The 26,012-nt window shown below is 43.2% G+C and overlaps 4 protein-coding genes across 6 annotated transcripts; 2 read left to right on the top strand and 2 right to left on the bottom strand.

The window, feature by feature from the left end:
* Positions 1–276: 276 nt before the first annotated feature.
* On the top strand, positions 277–1,429 carry trh (thyrotropin-releasing hormone; the record flags this gene model as incomplete). The annotated part of the gene is made up of 2 exons (XM_079274060.1): positions 277–466; positions 831–1,429. The coding sequence occupies 2 exons, from the start codon at positions 277–279 to the stop codon at positions 1,427–1,429; spliced, it is 789 nt and encodes a 262-aa protein (XP_079130186.1).
* Positions 1,430–5,470: 4,041 nt separating this feature from the next.
* On the top strand, positions 5,471–11,514 carry rbsn (rabenosyn, RAB effector). The gene is made up of 12 exons (XM_079274025.1): positions 5,471–5,549; positions 6,070–6,371; positions 6,755–6,889; positions 7,036–7,136; positions 7,228–7,273; positions 7,360–7,521; positions 7,613–7,875; positions 8,058–8,128; positions 8,223–8,309; positions 8,401–8,503; positions 8,627–8,731; positions 8,812–11,514. Exons 2-12 carry the CDS (start codon positions 6,137–6,139, stop codon positions 9,895–9,897), a joined length of 2,394 nt encoding a protein of 797 aa, XP_079130151.1. The 5' UTR covers positions 5,471–5,549; positions 6,070–6,136; the 3' UTR covers positions 9,898–11,514.
* Positions 11,515–11,884: 370 nt separating this feature from the next.
* mrps25 (mitochondrial ribosomal protein S25) lies at positions 11,885–13,560 on the bottom strand. Its single transcript, XM_079274061.1, has 4 exons — positions 13,359–13,560; positions 12,738–12,844; positions 12,408–12,495; positions 11,885–12,153 (listed from the first exon to the last, which is right to left on the bottom strand). The coding sequence occupies exons 1-4, from the start codon at positions 13,490–13,492 to the stop codon at positions 11,964–11,966; spliced, it is 519 nt and encodes a 172-aa protein (XP_079130187.1). The 5' UTR covers positions 13,493–13,560; the 3' UTR covers positions 11,885–11,963.
* A 953-nt stretch (positions 13,561–14,513) lies between these two features.
* nr2c2 (nuclear receptor subfamily 2, group C, member 2) lies at positions 14,514–24,588 on the bottom strand. 3 transcript variants are annotated; one of them, XM_079274033.1, is made up of 15 exons: positions 24,466–24,588; positions 22,601–22,685; positions 22,261–22,337; positions 21,925–22,092; positions 21,722–21,827; positions 21,365–21,577; positions 21,031–21,187; positions 20,828–20,918; positions 19,978–20,123; positions 19,561–19,738; positions 19,019–19,140; positions 18,785–18,924; positions 17,948–18,085; positions 17,653–17,758; positions 14,514–16,756 (listed from the first exon to the last, which is right to left on the bottom strand). In XM_079274033.1, the coding sequence occupies exons 3-15, from the start codon at positions 22,330–22,332 to the stop codon at positions 16,582–16,584; spliced, it is 1,812 nt and encodes a 603-aa protein (XP_079130159.1). In that variant the 5' UTR covers positions 22,333–22,337; positions 22,601–22,685; positions 24,466–24,588; the 3' UTR covers positions 14,514–16,581. The 3 variants fall into 3 exon arrangements, with proteins under 3 accessions (XP_079130159.1, XP_079130160.1, XP_079130158.1); XM_079274034.1 differs by lacking the exon at positions 24,466–24,588 and having other exon boundaries at positions 21,398–21,577; positions 22,601–22,702; XM_079274032.1 differs by lacking the exon at positions 24,466–24,588 and having other exon boundaries at positions 22,601–22,702.
* Positions 24,589–26,012: the final 1,424 nt, after the last annotated feature.

Here is a 26,012-nt window from a genome sequence, read left to right on the forward strand (position 1 = left end):
AAGACAGCTTGACATTCAGTTTCCATATTTTCTTTCTGTAAAACTGGTTTAAAAATGCTGGTGCGGTGCAATTATTCTCCCGTGCACATTTACTGGTTTAAGGATTTTATAAGACCCTTAATTAACTGGTCAGAATGTATTGTGTCAGTCGTCAAGAAAATTGCCCTCAAGTGAACCAAGTTGCAAAGTTGCACTGAACAAATTGTTCATCTCTTGTCTGATATATTCCCCATCGACCCTAATCTGTTTCTTCATCAGAGCACCAACGAAATTACCATGAAGTCGACATGTCTGCTCATCTTGGCTTTTCTCGTGGTCTGCAACTTCACTGTGTCTGGAGAACAGGGCATCCCCGCTGAGGACGAGACGGACGGGAGGACCATAGACGACATCATTCTCCAGAGAGCAGAAAGTCTCCTGATACGGTCCATTCTCAAAAAGATACAGGACGAAGACGCCAGAAACGGTGCGTAAAATACGTGTGTTGATGCAAAATGGTCACATAAAGTAGTTGACACTTTTTTGTTTCTCAGTCATAAAATGTAATTGGCCACTGCCATGACATTGATGAAAGGGCTATTTGTCTCGTTTTTAAATTGAAAATATTTAAAGTGAAACCATCCAGTTCGACAATTATAAATAATATTTCAAAACATTTGTTTTAAAACATGAAAATGGAAAATAATCGTACTCCAATTGCATATGGGGAGATGGACCACCAACTACACTCGTTTGTGCGCAATTTACGCACGGTATACAAACTAGGGAAACGGGAATTTTTATACTTGTTGCTGCTTGAAGTAATCTAAATAATGTTTTCCTTTCTCCAGAGGGATCTTCCTCTCAGACAGAATGGGTGACAAAACGACAGCATCCCGGTAAGAGATACGGCGAGGACTTGGAGAAGCGGCAGCATCCGGGGCGGAGAGAAGAAGACGGGGATGAACAGTACTTTGATGTTCAAAAGAGACAGCACCCGGGCAAACGCGAAGAAGAAATGCACTCGTTCATGGAGCTCCAGAAGAGGCAGCAACCGGGAAAGCGCTTCGCGTTGGGACGCGTTTCTGAAAACCCCGTGACGCTCCTGGGTGAACTTTCAAAACGACAGCACCCGGGGAAGCGCTACCTGGTGGTGCACAGCAAGCGCCAGCACCCAGGTAAGCGCGATGGGGACGACGACGGGGACTGGAATGCGGACGGAGAAGGAGACGAGGACCTCGCTGAGTTGGAAAAGCGTCAGCACCCCGGAAAGCGGTTTTGGGATAACTCCAGTCAGGATTTGGGCACAAACAGTCCGTGTGACGTATTGGACCCTACGAGCTGCAGGAAGACCAGTTTGCTGCTCGACTTTTTAGACAACATTAACAAGAGCCATGCCGAGGAGAAGCGACAACACCCGGGTAAAAGGTTTGCACCCGAGGAGGACTGAGTGGAAGGAGAGTAGGTTAAACAGAAGTCCGGAGCGCGTGTACTGCTGTATTGTAAACAAATAAATGTGTAAACGAAGTGACTACAATGAATTATTAAAAACGAAAAAATTATTGAAACCATAATCTGTTGTTCCACCGACAGTCACTGTATCATCGTCGCAAAAACATGTATCTGCTGTTTGTTTTGTTTGGAGAGCTTGTGCGTAATTGTCCTCCAGACTGCTTATATCGCTGTAAACATGGATTTCGCAAGAGTGCGTGCCCTATCTTGATTTGAATTAATTCAAATGATTTAGTATTTATTCCGTTGATTAGGCTACTTGTACTATAATCAAGTCCACGAATGAAAGCATTAGTCTCCTGGCTTGTTGCGATGTTGCCTCTGTGAGGCGGCGCGCTCTTCAGTCCAGGCTCCAGCTTGAAATATGATCAATGAAAGTGGCCAACGTTTACAGCTTTGCAGAGGAAATCCCTTCATTGATTTGATTTGTGTTTCATTATTTGCTACTTATGTAAAATATAATGAATACCACCGCAAAATAAAATACGTCTGATTATCTTTCTACATTATTGCATGGATTAAGTTGATTTAAGCTAAATTATAAAAAGCCTTTGCCTTAAAGTCAACCACCAATGTGTTTCTTGGACAATAAAACGCATTGGTAAAAATGTATGGTTTGCTTCAGTTGCAGTAACTCGTGCACTATTAAAGTCTATTAAACTGTTTATCCAACCCAACAGGTCTAATTAGTGTGGAGTCCAACAAAGCAGTCACTCTGCTTTAGCCTCATCGACAATGATTAATGCGACAGCAGACAGAGTGTGTCAGGTATCTCCTCACGTTAATTGGGCTCATTCCATCCCAGCGGCAGCACGGGCCTGATCAATATGCAGATTAGTCAACAAGCGCGTGAGTTAGAGATGGAGACTTCATGATGGAGAAGCTCCACTGAGGCGCACACACAGCTTTCCATTCCAGCGTAATGCTTCAGTGGATTTGACAAACCGTCAAGCAGGGAGGAAACAAATGCACATTGTCTGCACTGGATGAGACAGTTCAGATGAATAAATATACTTATCGCAAAAATATTTGAGCCAACTTGAATTGCCTCAAGGCGAGAAATATATATCAAATACATATGACATTTACATATCATTTAGCTGAAAGGTTTGTGGCTTTGGAGTTTCTTTGTAGGTCAAGCTGTATAAGCTGTCTTTAATAAAGAGCACAAGCCTGTTGATAACAGTGATACGCACACAACCCAACACACACACACACACATACACACACACACACACTACTCTGTGTTTAGTTTGTGGTTTCCAACACTTTGGGTTTGTGAGCCCTACAAAGTGAAGCAGCGTCTACTGTCCCGTCACAATAATACTTTTGTTGGACGGTATTGTCCCAGAAATATTATTGTAATTTTAAGACCATTTTATGTCATTGATGTAATGATAATATAATAGTATAATTATGCAAGAACATCCTGTAAAATGACTTTTATTTCTTAAGAACATTTAGACATTGTACTGTGAAAAACAAAAATGAAAATATCCAAGATAAATAAAACATGAACAAATAAAACCACACAAAAGTGCATATTAATAATCCGGCAATATTAGTGTCTCAATGGTTAGGAATGTTAACAAAAGGTGCAAAGTATATCAACAGATTTTACAATCCAAAAGAAAAAGATAAACCTAATTTTACACAGCAAAAAAATATATAGTTTTTTAATTCTTAGCTACATTCAATATTCATGTTCCTGACCCACAAGACTGAGAACAGCTGAGACAGTCCAACCAATTATACTTTAATTTGCCCATGACTGAGAAGGTTATAAAAGGTTATAAAACTATAAACTACGGAGTTCGTCGAATTGAATGGTCTTCCAACATTCCTCAAGGTGATAATGCAGAAACCCAAAGCTGTTATCATTCCACGTCACATATTCCTGAACAAATCAGCAATTAATGAAATGTTCCCGAACCAACTGACGCAAGGTGAACTTGATGAGGCAGCTTCCCACCTGCACTACATCCAACATAATCGGCCCCTTTGTCCAGAGCAGCGTAAACACAGGTGCAATTAATCTAATTAATTATGGCCCTGTTCTATTTTGTGTGTCACATCCAGTCTAGTGAGCCAGCATGCTCAATACCAGGACACTGACCCACCTAAATGGAACGGTGCCGTAATTAATGTTATAAATTACACCTGTGTGTGTTGTCCTGCAACGGTCACGTGGATAAGGCTGCTGTGAAAGGGGCCCATTGTTGCAATGACGCTGAGATAATTTAGTTCACTCGTGAGCCTAAACAGCAGGCGGGAAGCAAGAGTACAAGAAGAACCACAACGATATACTTACAGAGTGGTCTGGTGTTGTGAGGGCGTCAGCAGGTGAGGAAACTACTTCCGGAATGGACCGGACGGGAGTTTCTGATTGGGTTGATAATGAAGGAAGTCAAAAAGTGAAATAAAACACAAATGAAAGTGATATTATTATCGAGGAGAAAACACCAATGACACCTCGGAATAATAGAATAAGGAAGATATTATCTCTATTTATGGGGGATTCTCTGTAACCAGGTTGTGAGAGGAGTCATGAATGTGGGAGAGAAGAAGTATGGAGGCGTTGGAGAGGCTCACAGCGCCGCCTACAGGTGAGGTGAGGTACAGAAGAAGACAGTGGAGGGAAAAAAAGAGCACAACCAATGGGATGTGCAGTCAGGTGATAAATTACAATGTAATTACAGAAACACCTTTATTGCAAGAGTGCGGATTCAGTTCAAATTAAAAGCAGCAGTTCACCATCTGGGGTTGACTTGGGAGACAATCTGCAGACAAAATCATGACCCACCATGTGATTAATTAATGGTGGAGACACTGGTGTGATGTGTGAACAAGACACTTCGTTGAAACATTATTTGCATTTTTGTAATACTGTGCTGTACATGCCTTTTAATGCCAATAAAGGGAGGAGGGGGATGATTGGCGGAACCTGTTGAGGAAGACTGATGGAGCACAAAAGGTGAAGGTCAGCTTGTGTTGTGATATGTCAATCGAGATGGCACATTGATGTAAATGGGGAAGTGGTAGCTCTCTGAGAGTTGGTATGTCTGATATGTGATCATTTTGTTGCATACAAGAGAGATTTTGACAGTGAAACTGGGAGGACTTCCTCAATAGCAGAAGTGTGGAGTGTGATTAAGAGGATGAGCGGGAACAGAAGAAGTCTTTAGAGTCTGAAGCAGAAGTCGTGAGTCGGCTGAAGACAGGTTAAGCTGCACTTGAAGCAACACAGAGAACAGTCTCCGGTGGGATGAGAGGAGGTGGACTCTGTGTTTAGGTCATGATGCTTGGTGCTCAAACACACAGTCAAAGTTGATGGAGAATGTTTTCCTCATGTTGAATTTTTTATGTGAAGATGTCGGCCATATTATCCGGCCAGAGGATTGTTGCTGCTGTTTACATTCCTCAGGATGCAAAATTAAAAAATGCACTACACGAATCTACTCCTGCTTTTGTTTTGTTTGTCATGTGTTTGTTGTGTAGCAAATGGGCTACAACTGAATTTCGATGTGGATCCATGTGTTGCAAAATGACAATAAATAATCATTGAATCCTTGTTATCATCCAGTCAATTTTCTATTTAGTTTAGAAGACATGAAAATACCTTTGAGATCAGATAATAGCCGATATCCGATGGAAAAGATAATATGTATCACACAATGTTGACAACTCTTGAAGATATAAACTTTATGGAAACTGGTTTAGTTAGTAAATGAATGCATGGAAGGAAGCTTTAATTAATTAATTAATTAATTGGTGGGCTTGCAAATCTGGTCCACATTCCCAAGCAGAATGTGGCCATAATGCACATAATCCACTGTTAAAATCACATGTTTGAACAAAAGAAAGAAAGAAAACAGAATTGTTCTGATAAGGTTGCTCCAGTTCGTGCGTGTGTGCCTCGTGTCGTTTGTCCCTCTTCTCTTTCCGTACCGGCTGAATGCTAATCACATGACCAGGTAGGGCTGCTGCTGCAGCTGGTGTTGTCGAGCTGTCAAAGAGAACACTGACTGTCAACCACACACTTGTTATTGGATTCATTTGTAAGTACACCGCATCCATCGTGTTGTAGTATTTGTTTTTGAGAAGTTTGAAGTTATTTGTCCTCCGTGTTTTTTAAACAAAGCGATTAGAGAAACGATAGCTAAAGAAAGCTAACCCTGTTAGCATTCTGCAGCTAACGTTACATTTACAGTATAAAGGCGGCCAAACTTACATGACTGATTAAACAGCGTAACTTACGCCGTCGGGTGGTTAACACACAAACATAACATATTTAATGAAATTGTGTATAATAGATTTGTGCAACTCACAGAACTGTCTGCAGTAGCATTAGCATGTTAGCTCCCTATGAGGACTAGAGTGGGTGTAAACCTTTTGTTAAGAGCTATATTACACAATCATTAGCTTAACCATGTGCAGTAGTAATAGCCAAGTAAGACATAATATAGCTCTTTAATTTACTGTCTGTCACACTTATACTTTAATCACCTAAAAGTCACATTATTGACAGTTGAATTTCATGTGAAATAGTATTAGTAGCCTCAATCTGCTTTGCTCCAGGCTCTTCAGGTGTCCCAGGACCTTTCTCGGGTGCGATGGAGCCATCATTGTGGGGGTTGCACACCCCATGACATGTGGCCCGAAGCAAGAATCTCCCACCCTGCGTCTCTCTTCTCCCAGAACACAGCCCGCCGCGGCCATGGCCTCCAGCTATCCACCCCCCTTTGAGGGCACAGGTGAAGTGAAGGAGGGCTTCCTTTGCCCACTGTGCCTCAAGGACCTTCAGTCCTTCTACCAACTCCAAGACCACTATGAAGAGGCGCACTCTGGGGACGACCGCCACGTGAGGGGGCAGCTCAAACGTGAGTCGCGTTAATTGTACGACGCAATTCCAGTCTTCTGTTTTATTGTAAAGTCTTAAGAATAAAAATAACTAGTTTAGCAAAGAAGACAGTGTGGCCTTAAAGCAGTTTAAGGGGTACAAATTGAGTTTGCTATAATGGCACTGCAGTGTTTGACTTGGTGGAAATTGTTGCCAAGATGAATTGGCAACTTTTTCTGCTGCAGGGAGGGAACGTAGATAAAACTGATGAGCTGCAGAGAGGAAGACTCCTGGTTGAAAACGGAGGCACACAAGGGGGTTTGCTCTCTGATCAGTATTTCGTTGTTCAGATCCAGAACTGAACATTACTGGATGTTCTCGTGGACTTTGAGGCAGGTGTGTCCTAATTTTCTTTGTGCGCAGTTTTGGTTCAGAAGGCAAAGAAAGCCACAGACAAGCTGCTGAAGAGGGATGGAGACGACAGGCTGGACACGGGCAGCTATGAGTCCTTTTACTACGGCGGAGTGGACCCCTACATGTGGGAGCCTCAGGAGCTGGGTGAGTCTGTGAAACTGGGAGGAAATAAATAATTGAATCTATCTTTGGATATAATTAGACAAGTATTGATGGGATTTACTAAGAACGCCGTTAAGCAGCAACCACACACTGAACTGTTGTGGTTTCCTTTCTCTTTGCTTCTGTAGGAGCAACCAGAAGTCACCTGAACTTCTTTAAAAAACACCGGGCTGCTCGCATAGACCACTACGTCATTGAGGTCAACAAGCTCATCATTAGACTGGGAAAGGTTTGCTTACAGCAGCACAAATCTCTCGCACCATGAATCTTAAATTACAGATCGGGCGTAACTGTGCCGACTCATTTGTCCTTTTTTTTAGTTGACGTCATTTGACAGGATCAACTCCGATGCTGCCAGAATCAGAGGTTTGTGTTTTCATTACAACTCCTCTCGGTGTGCGTCAATGAGTTGATATTCTAAATGAATGTGTGTGCTCATCATCCTCTCACAGCCATTGAGAAGTCCGTGGTGTCATGGGTGAACGACTCGGATGTCCCGTTCTGTCCCGACTGCGGAAACAAGTTCAACATCCGGAACAGGCGGCACCACTGCCGCATCTGTGGGTCCATCATGTGTAGGAAGTGCATGGAGTTTGTCACCTTACCGCTGGCCCGTACGTATGAAACAAATCTCCTGCAAATTATCATCGGACATCAAGTTGAAGTCAAGTACGCGTCTCAAGACTGCCTATTCTGTGTTCACAGAGAAGCTGATTAATGGGACACGAGAGGCCCTGTGTTTCCCTGGAAGCCCCATTCAGTCCCAGTCTCCCCCGGTCGGAGGTGGCGGCGGCGGGATGGGCTCCAGAAGAGGCAGCATCAGCAGCCTGAGCAGCGTGACGTCCATGCTGGAGGAGAAGGACGACGAGAAGATCCGCTGCTGTCGCCACTGTATGGACACGCTGCTGAAGAGGCAGCAGAAGCTGGAAGAGAAGGACCACATGCCGGATGTAGTGAAACTTTATGAGGTTTGCACATCAAACAATCTCGTAGTTCAAATTATAAAAAGGTTCTATACATTTTACAGTCTGTCCCTTCTTCTGGTCCCACTAGTAGTGCGGTTTGCTCTGTTGTATCCTTCCCTTCATTCAGTGTTTGTCTTTTGGGGTTTCCTGTTGTTCACCTTGCTCTAAACTTGTCTTCCTGTCAGCGGCTGAGGATGTGCATGGAGAAGGTGGATGAAAAGGCTCCAGAATACATCAGAATGGCAGAGTCGCTGACGTAAGTACCAGTTATTCAAGAAGCATTTCTGATGTGAGAAATAATCTTTGATACGAGCGACTGCTTGCTCATCGTCGTGGCTGTGTGATCTCAGTGCCGGAGAAACCACGTACAATCTCGACACTGCTGGTGGACTGAGACTGGAAGTGCAGAAATACTACCAACTAATCGACGCCCTGAGGTAGATGTCGGTCCTAAATGTCAGAAAGTCTTCTGTCATCTTTGTCAAATATGGAGTTTTTAAAAAGATCAAATCTGTGTTTTCTTCTCAGTAAGAAGATTTTAACACTAGGAGCAAAAGATGATCCACCACCGCATCCAAAGGCCCTCCAGCTGCAGAAGATGATCCGTTACACAGCCACGCTGTTTGTCCAGGTGACGTTCAGAGAAAAGACTTACGGGCCTTCGGTGTCTTTCCAATCCTCACTGTCTCATACGTCTCTCCACCGTCACCCTTTGTTTCCCTGAATTCACTCATTCTCCGTGTCCTTGTTTTAGGAGAAGCTGTTAGGTCTCATGTCTTTACCCACCAAGGATAAATATGAAGAGCTGAAGGAAAAGAGAAAACAGGAACAAGAGAAGAGACTCCAACAAGAGAGACTGGTGAGATTGTGTACCGATACTTCTTTCTTCTTCATTCAGAACTAGTTACTAAATGTTTCTACATCATTTATTTCCAACAGGTAACCCAGGAGACCCTGAAGAGGAGGCAGGAGTCTGAGAAGAACCGTCCGCCTCCCAGCACCAACGGAGAGCTGCCGCGGGCCCCGAGAGCTCCGCACATGACCAAAGCCGGAGGATGGTTGCCCTCCGCAGACGCCGTCCACACGCGCAGCGAGCTGGAGGACCCCCTCCTGCAGCAGATTGAGAACATTCAGTCGTTCCTCCGTCAGGCGCGGGAGGCCCAGAGGGCAGACGAGGTGGCCATGTTGGAGGAGAACCTGCGTCAGCTGCAGGACGAGTACGACCAGCAGCAGACCAGCCTGGCCATGGCGCTCTCCCAGAAGCTGGCCCAGGAGGAGAGCCTGCAGCAGGGGGAGCTCGATCGTCTGGAGGCCCGGGAGAGGGAGCACTGGGGCCCCGCTGTGGGCAGCACTCAGCCTGCCTTCACGTGGGGGATGTCTCCGGATATTAGTCCGGCAGTCGGCTGCCAAGGAGAGGAGAACACTGAAGCGGGGGACCTGACTCCCAAAGCTGAGAGGAGTCCATCCCCTGTGAGAGCGCTCCCTGTTCTCACAAGCCAGGAGGAGTCGCCTCCCAGGCTGAGGAGCTTAGGGGGGCATGTGACGCCCCCTGGTGGCGACGGACAGAACAACGCCTCCCTTAACCCTTTCGACGAAGAGGACTCTACTCCCGTTGAGGAGGATCCATCCAATCCCTTCTCTGAGGACATAAAGAGGGAACACAAAGAGGTCCGCAACGAGAAGAAAGAGTACAACCCGTTCGATGAAGAGGTCGACGAAGACAAACCGGCCGAGGCCGGTAACCCCTTTGAAGACGGCGACACAGACACGGGTAACCCTTTCCTGGAAGCCTCCGGGAACTCTCCGGGAGTCTCGACCAACCCCTTCGACAGGGACGATGACGCCGGGGATTTGCCCGACGTGGACATGATCGAAGAGGAGCTGCTGCTGCAGCAGATTGACAACATTAGGGCCTACATTTTTGACGCCAAGCTCAGCGGCCGCCTCGACGAGGTGGAGCTCCTGTCTGAGAACCTCGGCGAGCTACAGCACACCCTCCAAGAGCAGAAGAAAAAGAAGCACTGACCCCCCCCCCCCCCCCCCCACCCCCCCGATGACCCGCTACCTACCAAGTCCTGCAAGGCTAGCTCACTTTACATGACTAATGAGCCCACTGGTTTTAGTATGGGCGAGGTCTGCTGCTGTGTCAGGAACACAGAGCATTCTGGCATTCAAACACTTTCAAAACGGAATTGTGAACAAAAGGGAGCCATGAAGCTGACGATGCACATTTAGAGATCTATAGTTGAATACTATGTGGGGTCTTTTGCCAAAATATCAAGAGTAGTCCGCCAAAATAGTATTGCACTCTTATAGCGTTGTCAGAATCATGATGGACAGTAAAACAAACATCTACATTACCCAAAATGTAACTCCACCACCAGTGCGTTTGATCCTAGTAGCCTCACGCTCACTACTTTACAGAATTGTTTAAAATTTCAGACTTGTAGTCCTTAAAGAACCTCAGACTTTGATGTGTAGAATCAGTGGAGCCTCCCTTTAACCACCTTGTTGTACCACCAACTCTAGTTTATTTGTGGTAACTCCTGAACCGGACCATACATTACTGTTCTAACTGGGCCATGAACAACAAACACCATCTGATGATTGAATTTGAAACAAATGAATTTGAATTCGAAACAAATGAAGCCTATGATCATTCAGTAAGATGTCATCACAGGCTTCAATTATCAGTCACATGACTTTCTCCCCTCGTCATACTGAGGGAGAAATGCTTCTAATCTGTAATCATACCATACATAACCACATGTACATCTGCCATACAATGTCCACCACAGGCTTTGAATAAGTATTTCTGTTTCAGTGGAAGTTGCTTTTTTTTTCTTCTGTAAAACTGAATCTAAGTGTGAACCATGTCCGTTAGGTCTGAACGTCGTCCTCGAGCAGATTCAGTTCAGTGATCTTTTATTTTGTGAATCTTGTCACGTTGGCTTCTTTAGACCTTTATTATTTTTAAAGCTTTCAACAAAGTGGAGCAAAACGTTTCCCCACGTCCGACTGAGCCCTTCCAGACCGTGATCTGATGAACAGCCACTGCAGATCCAACGGAGCACTCGGGCTGCACGGCTTCTTTACGCCGCTGCTCGATGCCGCTCCTTCTAAAGAACTAGAGCCCACGCCCGTCTTCCTGCTTTTTTTTTTTCTTCATACATTTGGACTGATAGAATCTGTTCCGTGCTGTCGGCCAAAATCCGAAGCAGTACTTTCAACCAAGAAGTCCATTCATCCAACCAGCATCCACCAGCAAACACTATCTGCAGAGGCACATCTTCATGTGACGACAGGAGTCACTAAAACCCCCGTGTGCATTTGAGAAGATCAAACTAAATTCTTAGGATCAGCGCAGCATTTTAAACAGGTTTTGGTTTTGTCCGATAAATGAACACTACATGAATGCCAACAAGTATTATCACTCACAGCGCTGCTTTCCAGTCAGTCAGGATGTCCGTGATGTTTGTCGTCTGTTGATCTCACACTGACGTCTGACGTCCACAGAAGACACTAAGTGTTCTGTGAGCGTGAATAACTCCAGCAGCTTCTTCATGTGTATTAGCAGTTGATTTTTAGCTAATTTGCTAAAACTATTTTGATGTACAAACTTTGGAAAATTCCATCTCGGCACCAATAAAAAAAGGTCTCTAAGACGTTTCTGCCTCTCGCATTAAACATTGTGGTTCTACTCATTTAAGGTTCCGATTTCCTTAATGTTCACACAGCGACGACTGCAGCCACACCGGCAGGCAAATCAGTTTTATTTGAATGTCTGTTTACATTGCAGTGTTGACACTTTGCTCGATGTGTAAATCTCATCCTGTTGTGTGGATTCTTCACCAGAACAACGTTGTGTGTCGGTCGTTTCCTGCTGCTCTCGCTGGACTGGAGAGTCCAGCCAGCGACGTTCCCACAACGCACAGCGGGATCCATTTAGTTACTTATTTACAGCTAAATCTGCAACGGCGTAGTCCTTTTAAAAAAAAATGTATTTATGCAATCGTACAAAATCAAACCGTGGCTCAGCATTGTCCCGTGAATCTACAGCACTCGGCTCTCCTCCTCGGTCCTCGGGCGTCTCACTCCTGTGACGCTGCCATCTGGGCACGATATTTCCCCGTCATCTCTTTGGGCAGCGGCGTGCTGCCGGGACACGGCACCTGGCCCTCCACCTCGCACATGCACTCCCTCAGACAGTACTTTCTGGGCCCGAAGTTGGCGGGGTTGGAGGCCTGCATCTTGGCTTGAGCCTCGGCTTGTAACACTTCTCTGTAAAACAGAGAGCGGATAACATTTACGTTTACGGATTGTCTGGTCGATTGCAGGGACGGGCGGAGAATCGCAGGTGTAAATAACAGCCATTGTTAAAGTATTATCAGCTATATTTCAGTTAAGTGATCCAGCTTTCATAATTAATGTGAGTAAAATACTATTGCTGTGTAATCTCTGAATTGAAATCTATCAACAAACAGTCAAACGTATCTGAACCAGGAGACACGGCTGAATATTCTAGAATATCTTACTCTGATTTTCCCAGAATCTTCTTAACATGTTGTGAGATTTCTTTGTGGTCCTTTCCTTCCACATCCACCAGAACTTGCTCCGCATTGTCTGCAAAGGAGAGAGAGCATCTCAGCACAAGCTTGATACAATACATAATAATGATGGTAATATTAACGCGGGTCAAATGAGCACATAGGAGGTTTTGCCTTCATGGTTTTCTCCTTTAGTTTTGGCTTCAAACACTTAGTTTAGCTTTCAGAGAAGATGTTTTGAGTTCAAATTAACCCTTTTATGCCAGAACGCTCTGATGGAAAACATCTCCTGTGTGCATCAAACGGAACAATACACACCCAGGTAGAACTTCAGGAACGGTGATGGTGTCATATTTTTGAACATCATTATTTGGAGCCACTGGTTTTTGTACTGAATCTGAGGAATATTGAAGAACACAAACTTTCTGCAAAAAAAACGAGAAAGTAAACGTTTAAGAACAGAACAAGACAGGTGGGCTGAATCTCTTTAAGTACTTTTTTTAGAGAAGTACTTGAAGAAACACAGGCGGTACATTTTCTTTTAATCCTAAATTATATATTCCTCTTGTTCTGAATGGACCAAAGCATGAGAATGTTTAATTTACACTATTCCGTACTATTTTATCATTGTTAGTTGTAATAGTTTCAACTGAAACTGAAGAAATAAGTCCACATTACTCGTATTTATCTTCTGTAATAGCTATAGTTGCTAAACATTGATTCTATACTTCACAGAATTATACATGTTCACTGTCTTAAGTGTTATTTTTTGACGAGAAAACAAACATGCTGGAACTTGTGCATGAAATTAGAAATTACATAAATAAAAAGGCTTAAATAATTTTTCACTATTTATCAAACAGTCCACACATAATAAAGCCGTGTTTCAGCCGTTAGCTCTGAGGACGTGTGAGCCGTGTTTTAGCCGTTAGCTCTGACCTTGCGCCGTCGCTGAGCTCTCCGTGCGTGTTGTAGTTCACCGTCATGATCTTCACTCGGTTCTTTAAGACGATGTCTCCCTTCTGCAGGTACTCCAGAGTCCTCCTGATCGGAAACCGTCCTTTCATCGGCATGTTTAAAGTCCCTCTTTTCGGTTTGTATTTACAAAACCACCACAACCAGAGAACCAGGAGAGAGGCGCCTGTTGATGACGTCAGATGCGCGACCAGGAGGATGGCAGGTTTTATTTGTTGACATGAGCAGTACAAACAAAACAAGCCATACTTACATGTGTTTTTATGTTTTATTACATATAACATATATTCTGCCTCAGAAAACTAATAAAATAATAAAGTATATAAATAAAAACAAGGTTATCTCATATTCATGAAAGCAACTTTCTTTAAAACGTTTGTTTATCTTAATTAGACACAATATGCATATGAGAAACAAAATAAAACAATGAATTGTTGCGTAAAAAATAACAATGGTTAAAATTCGTAGTTCTTACTTCTATTGTTTTTTAACTGCTTTAAATTGTTTCCTCTCTATTGAAATCTAAAATAAGAAAATAAATCAATTATAGACAATACAAATAAACAATATGATACATTTATTAAATTTAAATGAAAAGTTAGTATAGTCAAGTTCAACTATCATAATAGTTGTATAATTTACATTAAAAATTCTGGATAATTCACTTTTTAAGTGTTTTAGTATTAGCCCAATTTCTCAAATCACATATTTTCCTCAGGGGGTCTTTACAGTCTGTACAACATACGACATCCTCTGTCCTTATGATGTCCATACTGAATACTCTCACTTTGTGTACTTTATGTACCTTTTGATGCCAACACTTTTATAATTTTACTAGGACTTATGCTAGTAAGTCTACACTGGTTGAAATGAGTTGAGGTTTTGAGTAGTTCAGAGAGTATAGTACATGTTGTCAGCGAGTCCAGCGAGAGAATGAGAAGTTTAGTTTCCATATTACAAAAGCTACATTTCTTTGTGGTGTGATGTTGTCCATGTTGTTACCAAAGCTGTATTTAAGAGTGAGGATTGTGATTCAAATCTCACAGCTCAGTTTCACTTTAACATACAGGTATTCAACAAGAGACTCAGTTGTGTCATGTTTCATACTTAATTGTTTATTTCTTGAATAGCGTGCGGCCTCGGAGAAGCCAGCCTCAGAGACTGGAATGCTGATACAGGAGCTCCGTCGTTATTACATCTGTTTTATATCTTCATCGGTGTGAGGTAGAAATGTGGGGTTGTGACAAACTTCAGCAAAACATGGATGTTGTTTCACAATCGCAACGTTTGAAGAAATTACATTGTACATGAGCAAAAAAAACACAAAGTACATTTACATTGTATGAAATTGAAACCATAGGATACTCCATCGAGCTGACGTTTTCTCATCTAATATCCTCTAATGTGTTCGCTGCTCATGGTTAATATTTTAAAGCCACAACATTTAAATTAACATTTTGTCATACAGCATTTAATAAAATGCACTTAAGCAATTCTTCATGCACTGCAATGCACTATAAAATTGATAACAATGCTCCTTATTAGGGCAGACGGCGACAAGATTATAAAACCCGGCTTAGAAACATCATGCACTCATTTTAATGAAACTACATGTACAAAGGTCATCTCACAACAGCACCGTTACAAACAGTCTGTGTGGGTTTTAAACCCCAAATATTACAAGAGACATATATATTTCACGAGACATAATCCTCCTTTACATTCCCGTTATCATTCACGATGCTGCGGATATTCTGAAGCATTAAACTATCGGGTGAGTCGAGACATCGACGCTTCCCGGAAAATCTTCTTTGTTTTGTTTTAAAATCGGGGAAACCTGCCCAAAAGTACTTTAAGTACACAGAGTATGCAACGAGCAAATTTGTTCACAACAAATCAAACATTTTAGAAAACATACAAAACACAAAGTCTTAGTCAGCATGAACACAGCGGAACAGAAGCTGATTGATGTGCAGTTAGCGGAGTACAAATGCAAACACAAAGTACAAAAACAGTAGCGTGGCTACACATACGCAACATTTATGAACCAAAATCTTTAAGATAATCTAGTTCCTTTAAAATAAATAAATGCCATCGATAAATACACGTATAGAAAATGCAGATTGAAACTGGCGGGACAGAAGAAAACACATAACTGATTGTCGTAAAGGGGAAAGTGATGAGGAGATTGCACCGGTTATATTAGCAACATATCCGTGATAATGTCAAGGAATAAATGTACCTAAACATGGAAACACTCCCAAAGTTTAAATCTCCGAGATGTCATCATGCGGCTGACGTGAAACTGGATGAAATGGGATGTTGGTCGTGTCGTAATGCACTGCGTGGTCGATAAATGCCATGAGAGCAGATTCCGGATCAATTCATTGAGGTTTGAGATTGTGTTTGTACCTGATTGGAGTTCTCATTCCAACTATTATTTAAACGTATTTAAAGTCAAGAGATGTACATTAATGTCTCAACGCCTCTGAGGAAGTGGTGTCGGCCTCAGAATTGGAAAAAAAGAGAAAATGATTTCGATGTTTAGATGAATGAACAGTCATACTGTACTTTGTAAAAGCCTGAATTCTCAATTTTTAACAGCACGGCCACTAAAATACCTGTTTTATTTTACGCGCCAATATTACCAAATACAAACAAACTAATAATTTACAGATTTAAAGTACACTTGAAAAGTAAGTACTCTAATGTTGAGACTTTAAAAAGGTGAACTTTCACTTCCACGTGTTAGATTTCTGTTTGAACTTGTTGATACGGCTCATCGGGTATCTGCAAGCTGAAGCTAAACTATGTACCGGTATGTGATCAACATGAGCACGTGGGAAGGCTACAACCATGTGAAAGGCTGATCAGCCCGAAGTGCCATTAAAGACATTAAAGGAGACGAGCACAGCTGCAGAGGATTCCTTCTCCGTTCAGCTCAGAGCGACTGAGTTCAGAGCCACAAGTTCAAGAGCACCACACTGCGTCCGCTGCAGAACACATTCCAACCGGCATCCTGGATTATCTTAATCTACCAAGGAGTCCTGAAGGGCTTTGCACTGTGCATCGTTTAAAAAGAACAAGGGGCCACTGCAGGGTTTCAGACCGGTGTTCAACGGTGAACTCCAAGACGAAGAAGAAGAGTACCTGAAGTGAACCCTGGGGTGAGGAGGGGGGGGGGGGGTCATTCTGCAGGGTCACAGTCCTGGTTGTTGTACTCAGCCGTCTCCATCTTGAGGATATAAGGAATGATGCTGTCAATAGAGACGTTACCTATCAGGCCGGTGAAGAAGAGCTCCTCTGTGATGCCCGAGTTCATGAGGCGCAGGGCCGGGAGACGAGTCAGGATACGGGTCAACCTGGAGACACGAGCACAGTCAGGCAAAGACAGACTGATGTCTCGTCTTATCAAAATAAGGTTTTCTTGTAAGCGCAGGATTCTCACTCTCTTCTAGAGATCGTTTTACATATTCAGTGATCTAGCTAGTGGGACAGGGGACAGGAGGACAAGAGGGCGGAGGACAGAGGACTAGAAGGACAGGAGGACGGAGGACAAGAGGACAGAGGACTAGAAGGACAGGAGGAATGACTGACACTGAGTGATGTCTGTGTTTTTTCTTTCTTTACAAACTTCACTCAGGATTGTTGTTTATGTTTCCTTCTTGAGATTTGTTTCCAGTGAGATATTAATGACTTTGTCAATGCTGTTCTAGACAAAATATTTAGTTAATATCTACATTAAAAATAAATTGTTCTCCTGTTTTTAAAATGATACATATGTGTTAAATCATGAAAAAGAACCGAGTAAAATCCTAAACATTACTGTTGTTGCTCTAGAAACATTTAGTAATATTTAAATATAAATGAATTAGAATCTGTTCTTAAAGATGAAGACCTGAACTGATGTCGATATCATCCCTTCTGACGTGCTTAGAAATGAAATGGATCAGAAGAATAATGCAAACACACCCGCAGATGTTCAGCACTTCACTTTGTCTTGAAACTACTGCTACAAAAGTTAAACATGTCATCTTATGGACGAGCACAGTAATAAAGTACAGCTAGTATTCAGTACCGGGTAGTTTATTGGTCCTCACACCAATTTAAACAAATATGTGGATACATTTTTACAGACTCATAATATCTAATAATCTTTATTATCGTGAAGATGAAACTACATATAAGGTGAAAGCTCTTTAACTACCATCAGTGCGGTGGGGGTTGAGCTGACTGGTTGGACTGGAGGTGTGTGTACCTGTAGGTGTCGTCTGGGTACGTTTTCTGCACGTAGTCCTGCAGCTCCATCAAGGCTTTCTCCTGGAACTTCTCAATCTGCCCGCTGCTGTCCACACCGGGATGATCTGTCAAACACACACACACACACACACACACACACACACACACACACACACACACACACACACACACACACACACACACACACACACACACACACACACACACACACACACACACACACACACACACACACACTTCATTCAATTCTTTTTATTTGACCAATGAAAAGCGTGTGTGTATTATTAACTCACCCGGGCTGAACAACACTATTGCTTTCAGGTAGGCATATTCGTAGCTGTCAGTCTCCAACCTCGTCATGCTGTTACAGAACTCCTGGAACTTCCAAATGTGCTCCATCACCTGCTTCACCCTCTCCCCCGAAAGCTTGTCTGAGAGAGAAGAAAATGTTTGAGGTACTAAGATTCATAATTTACTCAAAGCTCTATCTAACCAGGAAAGTCTCTTCAACAAACTAGAATCACCGCCTCGAGGTTGTATGTCTCCTCAAAGTTGCAGTATGTCATAACTTCATCATTTGATCCCATTAGACCACAGACTGTATGTAAGAAGTGGACGCAGTCATCGTGACGTCACCTATTGGTTTGTGGTCTGACGTTTTGAAGCCTCAAGTTTCGACATTTTGGCCGTCGCCATCTTGGCTTTTTACAACCAGTGAACGGAAGTTACGATATTTGGAAAACGGAGGAGTGACGTAGAGATGTCGTATACGCCTCTGGGACACCTGTCAATCACAGTAAGCCCGCCCTGAAGCGTACTCTGCTTTATGGTCTGTTTGACTCTAAATGGACCATAATTAAAGGAACATCATGCTGTATTGAAGAAGACTTGAAACTAGAGATTGAGACCATAAACTCATGTTTACAATGTTTACTGAGGGAATAAATCAAGAGAGATGTAGAGTAACTTTCTCATATCAGGAGTCGCCCCCTGCTGGCCAATATAGAGAATGCAAGTTTAAGACACTGCCACAGCAAAAAAAAATAATTAAAAAAATCACATTTCTTTACTCCCGTTTCCAATGTGTGTGTGTCCTACTGAGAAATGAAGGCGAGGTCTGAGGTCCATACCGTCCTGGATGCTGCTCTGGAGGTGGTTGATGATGGCAGCGAGGATGGTCGACAGGTTCATCTCGTGAGCGCACTGGGCGAGACCCAGAGTGAACAGCTCATTCCAGCAGGCTCGCACCAAGCTGGTGTTTGCCTCCTGACTGAGAGCGACAGAGGCGGGAAAAAAATAGAACATTGTGAGCACGTATAGACAGACAGCGGCGTTACGTCTCCCTGTGTCCAACGCATTCTTACCCAAGAGCTGAGAAGGCAGGGATGGACCTCGCCCAGTGCATGGAGAGGAAGAGAAGTCTGGATGCTGACTCACAGATGTAGTGTACGTTCAGATACTCGGGCATGGGGCTGGGCATGGTCAGCTGGACGAAGAGGAAAAGACCAAAGAGGACATATGAGAGAAAATGATGCAAGTCGGGAGGAGAGCTGAAGCCTATTTTCCATCGAGAAGCTTTTAGTGTCGTTCTTTGCTCTTCTTTATATCAAGAAATATTCTCCAGTTCAGATATTATTGATGCTATCGCAGCATCTACGCTAACCTCTTTGGGAGCCGCCATTGTTGTTTTGATAGTCACAGGATGCTGATTGGTCCGCTCACTTGGAATTTCGCGTGGAATTTAATGTGATCTTGTGATGTCGTGAGAACCCAGCTGCTGTGCAAGCTAAGCCCTTTACCTCTCTTGTGGACAACTCAGTCAACTCATTAATAATAAATATCAAGTGTGTGTGTGCGTGTGTATGTGTGTTATTTAACAACAGTCGTATGAGTTGACTCCACCCACCTTGAAGCCGACATGGCTGTCTGTGAGCAGCGGTCCTTCCACCTCAATGATGGGCGTCTCCTGGTCTCGACCAATCAGCTGGATGGTTGTTCCACTGACACACTGCGGCTTATCGGCCAGACTCTGTCCGACACCTACGTCAGGGGGGTTGAAGACTTTGGCCAGGGTGTCAAAGGCACTGTGTGACACACACACACACACCTTTAAATTACCTGCTTTGACAGAAAACTCTGCAACATAAATACAAATGTGTCTTAAACAATGTTGTTATGCCTCTGTAGAGACAAACATGCTCAATTTTAAATAATCTGCTCCTAAAGAGGCCCCTAGCTTGACACAAGGTGCCAAGTGCGACATTGAGGGTTGAAGATATTTCACACAACGACCTCCCCTCCTCGTTGTGCACCGCTCACTGACCGTGTAATCTCGCTGGCGGACTGCTCCGCATGCTGGCTGTCTGAGGTATCACCGTTGTTTAGATTCTCTCTCAGTGAGTCGCTCAGGTTGGCCAGTGATGTCACCACATTGGCAAGTGTCCCCAAGTCCCCCTGGCCAGGGTCCATCTGAAGACAATCAAAGACATCAAATACGTCAGCTGAACCGGCAAACACCACAGACACAAAATAGGTGATCCTACACCGGAGCAAATCATAACAATGTGTTGCCTGCAACCACATGGGATGAATAGATACTTCTTAAAACGTATTAAAAGTGCAAACACTGTACAGATTAAGCCAGATTTTAGGCTGGAATCTGTCGTCTGTGTTGCAGTTTGAGCAGTTCCACCGTCCTGATTCCCTCATGGATGCTGTCTAAAGATCCATTATCAACTTTAGGGAGCTTATTCTATTGTCATTGGAGTTTTACATGTTAATCTGTCGTGTTGACTCGGGACTGCTGTGATATAAACCTGAGCTTCACTGTGGAGCAGACATCTTCCAGCCATCTGCAGCTCCTCTCTTCATACGTTCTGTTCATAGTAGATTTGCAAGCAATGCTGCCTTTCTCTAGAGGCTCCGCGCTGACATAGAGTGTAAACATAAAAGTTTCATGTTCTGGCAGAAAGAGATTAAAATGTGTACTGTGAGTTAATACACAGTTTTACAGGTTTACAGATTTTTAAGCTAAAACCCTTTTATTTTGTTGACCCCATAAAACTATGAAGCACCAAATAAAACAGCCTCACAACGCAACAAGCCCCTCTGAGAACAGCAGCAGAACACACCGGCAGATGTTATGTTTACTGTAGCTGCAGTAACAGCTGTACCTTTGAGTCAGTGGCCAGCAGCAGAGTTCCATCACTCTGGATGACTGGCTGCTGGATATTAACCAGCATGCCCTGGTCCAGCAGACTGGACCTGCACACCAGACACAGAGCATCATCAAAAACCAGTTCACACAACAACAACATCAGCTGCGAGACAAAACAACAGAGCCTGAGGTTCGTCTGCAGGTCTGAGTCCCACTGACCTGGACCCGTCTGTCTCTGTGTCGGAGATAAAAGTTGGCGTTGCGATGAGCGGACTGTTCAGGTCCTTGCGAATGTAGATCTTTTGGGTGGAGGCAGCACAGTTGGCGTGCCTCTCTCTGGGCACTACATCGACGGGCTTTCTCTCACTCTGGACAGCTGAGAAGAAACAAAGAGAAACCGTTACGACGACTGATACCGTCTGTGGCAGGCGAGAAAAACAACCCCAGTGCACATTGTCAATGAAAAATAATCGACTACCTTTTAAGGTTGTTTTTTTGGAGGGGAACTGAATGTTTCTTTACTTTTCAAAACCTGCAGATAACTTAAAAATACCTGTTTTCTTTCTGGATTTGGACTCAAACTCACAGTCAGTCTTCATCCCCATGTTAAGGCATTTCTTCAACCGACAGAACTGGCAGCGGTTGCGGTGGTGTTTGTTGATCACGCAGTCCTGTTTACTGCGGCAGCTGTACGTCAGATGCTTCCTCACGCTCCGCTTGAAGAAGCCTTTACATCCCTCGCAGCTCACCGCTCCGTAGTGACGCCCTGAACACACAGAGAAAAACTAGTCAAGACGGTGTGAGTCACTGTGTGCGTGTGGGTGAAACAAAACACATCCAGATACATGAGCCAAAAATGAAACACCCAGATCCTCACATCAACAGGCGATGCAACTGTAAGCTGTGGTACCTGAGGCCTTGTCCCCACACACCAGGCAGTACTCCACCGGCTGCGGTCGGCTCAGGTCCCCCGACTGCCCCAACAACCGTTCCATTGACACTGGATCTGTGACGATCTGAGAAGCAAAAAGTCAAACACAAATATCAAGACCACGATATTGCCAATAGTGTCCTGGGTATGAACCAGGGGGTGATGTTATGGGGCCTCTGTACCTGTATCCTTCCTGGCATCAGGCTGTCTGCAGCAGTGAAGATGAGCTGCTTGGTGTTGTGGCTGTCCGGTGAGGCCGTAGTCAGAATGAACTGCTGCTTGGGGGCGCTGGACGGCTTCATCGCCGTCACTATCTGGATCTTCTGACCTGTCTGCTGGTCAGTTACAATCTGAGGGTTGATGGAGACGGAAAGAGAGAGGGAGAGGTGGAAATCAACAGCCACCGACATGGGGGTCAAAGTAAAAAAGAGAAGAGGGTGACATTGAAGGTGGGAGAGATACGTCACGTGTCGTAACATCAACTTGCCCGTCAGTGTCACGTTCTCTGGAGTGGCTACCTGTATTCGCTGAGGTGTTGCGGCAGGCTCAGTGGAGACGACCTGAAAGCGCTGTGGAGACTCGCTCATCATGGAGTCTGAAGGAGAGGACGACACAGACAGTTTGAAACATATTTTAACGAGCTTAAACACGTACAACTTATGATTAATAAGTCTGCGACGCACATGTATTTTACTTGAGCTTGTGTAAGGCATAAACATTTGTCTAACTGTCTGGAGAACTTGTCCACAGAAGGTTTGTCTCTATCCACGGACAAGCAACCCAGTATTGTACACTTCATGTGGGTTACATGGGACAACTCAGACATATGTCGTGAACGTTGTCCTCTGTACCGCTCACCTCGGCCTCGTGATCAGAATCCACTTTCTGCTGAGAGAGCAGATTGAGGTTGGTCGTCATGATGATGTAAGGTCATTAGTGAGGTCTGTTTGGAAAGATGCCACAGATAATCAACCACAAAAGGTGCAAACTGTCACAGAGGAGCATGGCCGACGCTACGAAGGCTTTAGAAATAGGGACGCATGATTATGTTGATTGAAATACAAAGTTTTGTATGTGATGAATCTTCTCGATGATTTTCAGACGGGACGTTCTGTCTGATTGATGTGAATTTATGTGCTGTAGCAGACATTTGTTGTTGGGATTACAGTTTTTCTCCATTGCTTTGACACACTGTTAAAAACATCACTCAAGACCGCTAAATTAAAACAATATAGAACATCAAATCATACGTTTGCACACACCATCATTTAATTGTGATCAATAAAACAGAAAAATAAATTAAACAAATATCTATATTGTGTCATTGCCTTCATATTTTTTCTCCCACATCTAACCTACTGTAGGTCAATATTTTATCTGATAAATCCAGCCTCCACGTGACTGCAGGGATGTCACCTGAGTCTATGACCTCTTAAATCTGAACCAGACCTGAGATTTGAGAGAGCGTTGATAACCAGATCACACCACAGTCTGATGGACCCTCACGTTGTCCAAGACACTGTAACAAAGCGGACAACTGAGATGTACCACATTTTACATGAACATCCTAACATCACGGCTGTCTTTGCTTCCATTTTTAGGTAACAAACCTGGTGCGTCCCTTTTTTTCTACCATTTATAGAGTCAAAACTTTGGCACCTCTGCATATTCACACACAGCGAATGAAGCAAAAATAATTACGTGAAAAGCACCACAAATCATGTTTCAAGCGAAGTCAACACATGTTGTGATCACAGTGCAGAAACATTGTGATGTATGATATGTGAAGCATGATGCACAGATTGATACTAATTAAATGTGGGCCATGGACATATCCCATACTGTCTATTTATGCTTCAAAACCTATAAAACTGTAAATGACTGCAATGCATTTGGGCAGGATTCAGTGACAGCATATACTCCTACTCATCAATTACCTCCGAGCACAGATAGGCTCTGTCTTTGTTGGTTTGTAATTATAATTAAAGGAACACATTTTGACAGCATAAGTGAGTGATAATAAAGGCATGTTTCTTTCTTTCTAAACTGATTGATGTGCCTGCAGCAGCTCCATATGCTCAGACCAAAGGGGCGGAGCCCATCAACTCCTCCCTCCACCAACGCGTCACAACACCGAACAAAATGGACAATCTGGCTGACAGCCAATAATAACACTGGAGAGACTAATCTTATGATAAATATATCGGGAGAGCAATTTTCTTTTTCCAGGTGGCAGAGCCAAGACGACTGTTGACATCCTGGTGGTAAATGTGAAAACAAATGCAGCTTTGTTGAATAAAGTAATCGTGATTTCAACACACGTATTAAGTCCCCGAGAAGGCAAAGGTAAAAGGCTCGAGTTCATCTGTAGCTTTCCTGCGTTAGCTAGCCGTTTAAGCTAACTAGCTACTTTAACACAAGCATACTGCAATCAACGGCTACAGCACGACAACGACTGCAGCACGAGCCGACTGCACACGTCTCTCTCAAGTCGACAGTAGTGTCACAAACTCATCATTAGTAACAGTCTGTTAAGGAACATCAGCGTTAGTTGTTCACGGTCCTTGCCCAGATCCCGAGCTGCCGGAGTCAGGCAGGAAGAGAGCTCCGCATCGGCTAGCTAACAAGCTAACAAGCTAGTAGGAAGAATTAGCTTCGATCTTTTATCATCCGGTATCTCAAGAGAGCTTTCTACGGTTTTCAATCCGTGGACTGAGACTTACCTCCGGGACACTGCGGACACAGATTTATAAATATTATAAAATATTTGTTTTGGTTTTCTTCTGTTAAAGGTCATAGTTCGTGACCCCCGCACCGCCAGCGCGTTGATGATGGTTGCGTTTTCTTTTCTTTTTTTCTCCTTCCTCTCTCTCGCATCCCCGCGCGCCTCCAACAATCCCCTCACCCGCCCTTGGCGCGAGCCAGACTGGACTGACGTCATCGTGTCTGACTGTCTGGACTCAGTTTATGAAATTAACATAAAATTAAAAGCATAGCATACTTAAAGACGTGTATTTATGATCAGCTCTATTCAATGAAATACAAACAGACACATTCATCCTGATAAGATGTTTCTCGAAAGATGTATAAAATATACCTTTTTATTCACATTGGACTCATTTAGAAGTCTATTTTTGTTTAATTTTATCAGGATTTGAATTGGCAGTTAAGACCAAATGCAATTTAAATAGTTGATTATGTTGTCATGTCTTCAAGTTTCACTTTTTTAGGTTATTTAGACTTTTTCTGTACACATATTATATACTGTGTATTTCTACTACAAAGATTCAAAAAATGATGTCAAGTTCCATTATTACCAGATGTTTGCTACAGGTTTGTAATCACAGTGATTCAATCCAAGCAATTTACAGTACAATAAAAGCACAGACCCTCACCTTTATTCATACGCGCCCTAATTTAAGACAATTTACAATTCATTTACAAGACATTTGCCCAGTTATGCTACAACATGCACATATATACATACAACATTTCTCTGTCATGGTTGTGCCATGCAGTTTTCCAAGAGACGGATCTATAAGTCTCAGCGTATATATATATAATAAACAATATGTTTGTACCAGTAGGAAAAAGAAGGCACACTATAACTTGTATTCATGCATTTAAATGTTAAGAAAACACAAATACAATCTGGTTCCAAAAATCAGTGTGTTAATTGTGTTTTATTTGATGACGTTAAAGGAGTAGACGTAGTTTTTTTGTGTGTGGAAAAACACATCAGACACAAATCATTGCACAAAGCAGAGTATCTTCGCCCTAAATTTACTGTCTGAAGTCCCCAACTTTATTCACATGTGGAAAAACAGCGTACCTATTTGCCTCTAGATCTTTTGTATTTAAACAAATTGGGATAACGTGGTTGTGTTAACAACACTGATCAACATCTAAATAACATATTCAATAAACAGATTCTTCACTTGTCTACGTTTCTTTCCAGTGGTGCATTGAGTTAGATCTCTGCAGTAGAGAATCACTTCCTATGTGCCTGCATTTACATAAACATCTCTAATATTTTATGGAAATATTAGGACTTTATGGTCCAACCTCAGCAAAAAAATGAAGTACCTCTGAATGACCACTAGATGTCGCCCTGCAGCACCAGGTGCGATATTACTGGCTGTGCAGGAGAATGACCGTGATGAACAATAATCCCAACACCTACTAAAATAAAAATAAAACATTTGGGTTGGTCTTGTTTCCCCTCACTTGATTTAAGGTTTGTAAAGTGATTGCATTATTGGCTACAGTT

Source organism: Melanostigma gelatinosum, assembly GCF_949748355.1.
Source record: "Melanostigma gelatinosum genome assembly, chromosome: 8".
In the NCBI taxonomy this organism is placed as follows: domain Eukaryota; kingdom Metazoa; phylum Chordata; class Actinopteri; order Perciformes; family Zoarcidae; genus Melanostigma; species Melanostigma gelatinosum.